Genomic DNA, 2,242 nt, shown 5'->3' on the forward strand with positions numbered 1-2,242 from the left:
TCAAAAACAAGTCATCTGCAGAAATATAAAATATACATAAAGTTAAGAAATCTGGGGAAAGTTTAGGCAAAGCAAAGATCAGGAAGAAAGGAACTGTGTTAAACTCTTGTTCAAAAGTAAAGATTTGAAACTCTCCTTTCTGGCTGAATGCAGCTCACTGGTAGAGGAATTGGCTGGTAACCACAAAGAATTTAGGTTAATTTTCTAGGGCCATCACCTTTTTATGAAAAAAGAAAAAAATTAACTAGACCTTGAGCGCCCCGTGGCAACACTGCACTTTCTAATGAACATTGCTTATTGACCAATCACACCACTGCAGCTCAGAATACAGCTCCTCAAGAAAATATTCTCCTGCCCAAGGTTTTCCTCACAGCAACTTTGACATCCTTATTTCTCAAGCTATAGATCAGAGGATTCAACATGGGCACCACAATCGTATAGAACAAGGAAGACACTTTTCCTTGGTCCAGGGACAAAACAGAAGGAGGCTGGAGATACATGAAAGCCCCAGAACCAAAGAAAAGACAAACCGCAATCATGTGGGAGCTGCAGGTGCTGAAGGCCTTGGACCTGCCCTCTGTGGAATGCATGCGAAGAATGCTAGAGAGGATGAGGGCATAAGAGATGAAGATGGTGGCAATGGGTACACCAATATCAAAGCTCACAAAAATAAAGACTACCAGTTCATTCACATAGGTGCTAGTACAGGAGTGCTCCAGGAGGGGAAGGATATCACACATGTAGTGGTTGACAAGGTTGTTAGCGCAAAAAGTCAGCCTCGCCATGGATATGGTGTGGGCCATGGCTCCAACAAAACCCATTAAATATACACCAAACAAAAGGAACAAACAAACCTGAGGAGACATGGTGACCATGTACAGCAGAGGGTTACAGATGGCAACATAGCGGTCATATGCCATGGCTGACAGAATAAAAGACTCGGAGATAACAAAAAAACAGAAGAAAAACAATTGTGTCATGCACCCAGGGTATGAGATGATGTTCTTCTTTAAGATAAAACTCATCAGCATTTTGGGTGAGATAGTGGAGGAATAACAGAAATCTATTAAAGAAAGATTGAAGAGAAAGAAGTACATGGGGGTGTGCAGGTGAGAGTTCAGCCCGATCAGGGAGATCAAGCCCAGGTTCCCCACCACAGTCACCATGTAGAAACCTAGAAACAGGAAGAAGAGGGGCATGCGAAGTCCTGGCTGGTCTGTCAGGCCTGTGAGGATGAATTCTGTCACAGTGGAATTCTTGATAGTCATTCTTCTCAGAATGATGACCTGTGTGACAGAGAGAAGAACCAGTGGAGAAAAGGAAGCATCACCACCATCCTCACAAATCTAAATCCTCCTTGTGAAAATGGAATCCATAGGAGGTTTGAACTATGGTAGGAAGGTTTAAACTGTTTACAGTGTGTAGTAGTGAACTACCATGTGACTCTAACTTCCAGAGCACAGTAAGGGTTATACTTATCCTCCAGAATGAAGAGGGTGAGCATCTCTTGGGCTCTGAAGATGGTCCTTCTACCACACATCTCCACCAGTTTCTGATACCTGTACCTCTTCTCTGCAATGAATCTTAACAGGCAGAATACATCATAGCTCTAGGTCATCACTATAGAATAACAAGCTGAAGTTGTGTTTCCTACAGTCTCTTAACTACACATAGGCTTGGTAATAATAATGGTCTCAGCTAACACTTTGTTAGAGATTATTGGGAAAAGCTCTAAACATATGTGACCATAGAGCAATCCACACTTTACAAAGGAAACATGGCGGTCTCAAAGTCACAGACCCTCCAGACTTCAGGCAGAAGGGGATCTCCAGCAGATCCATTCTTAACCCTTCCTTCATGGTTGCTCGGGTCAGAAGGGCACATACCTTCCTTTACTTGCAGCGGGGATGTTCTGCCTACTCTCTCTTCTCCTATGTGTTCTGAGGAAAACAAAGATCTGGTCAATAAAAGACAAGAGCTTGCAGCTTGGACCTTCTCCTTTATCAGATCAAAGCCCAGACTCAGTTTTATTTTGTAATACTTTCTGTTCTGACAATATTGACTAACTGTTGTTGTTATCCAATGGTCCCTGAAGTTTCGAGGAAGGAAGCAGCTCCTGCCCTTGAATAACAGAATAAGTGTCATTCTTGTTTGCAGATCTCAAGGGCCTGGTTATGAAGACAGAGGCTCTCTCAGGACCATTTCCTCAGAGTTTCCCTCCCTAAGGAAACAGAAATGTTTG

The 2,242-nt window shown here is 43.0% G+C and overlaps 1 protein-coding gene across 1 annotated transcript; it reads right to left on the minus strand.

Annotated features, from left to right (window-relative positions):
- Window positions 1-335: 335 nt before the first annotated feature.
- Window positions 336-1,280, minus strand: LOC127690100 (olfactory receptor 145-like). Its single transcript, XM_052189654.1, has one exon. It carries the CDS (start codon window positions 1,266-1,268, stop codon window positions 336-338), a length of 933 nt encoding a protein of 310 aa, XP_052045614.1. The 5' UTR covers window positions 1,269-1,280.
- Window positions 1,281-2,242: the final 962 nt, after the last annotated feature.

This window comes from Apodemus sylvaticus, chromosome 7, assembly GCF_947179515.1.
Source record: "Apodemus sylvaticus chromosome 7, mApoSyl1.1, whole genome shotgun sequence".
In the NCBI taxonomy this organism is placed as follows: domain Eukaryota; kingdom Metazoa; phylum Chordata; class Mammalia; order Rodentia; family Muridae; genus Apodemus; species Apodemus sylvaticus.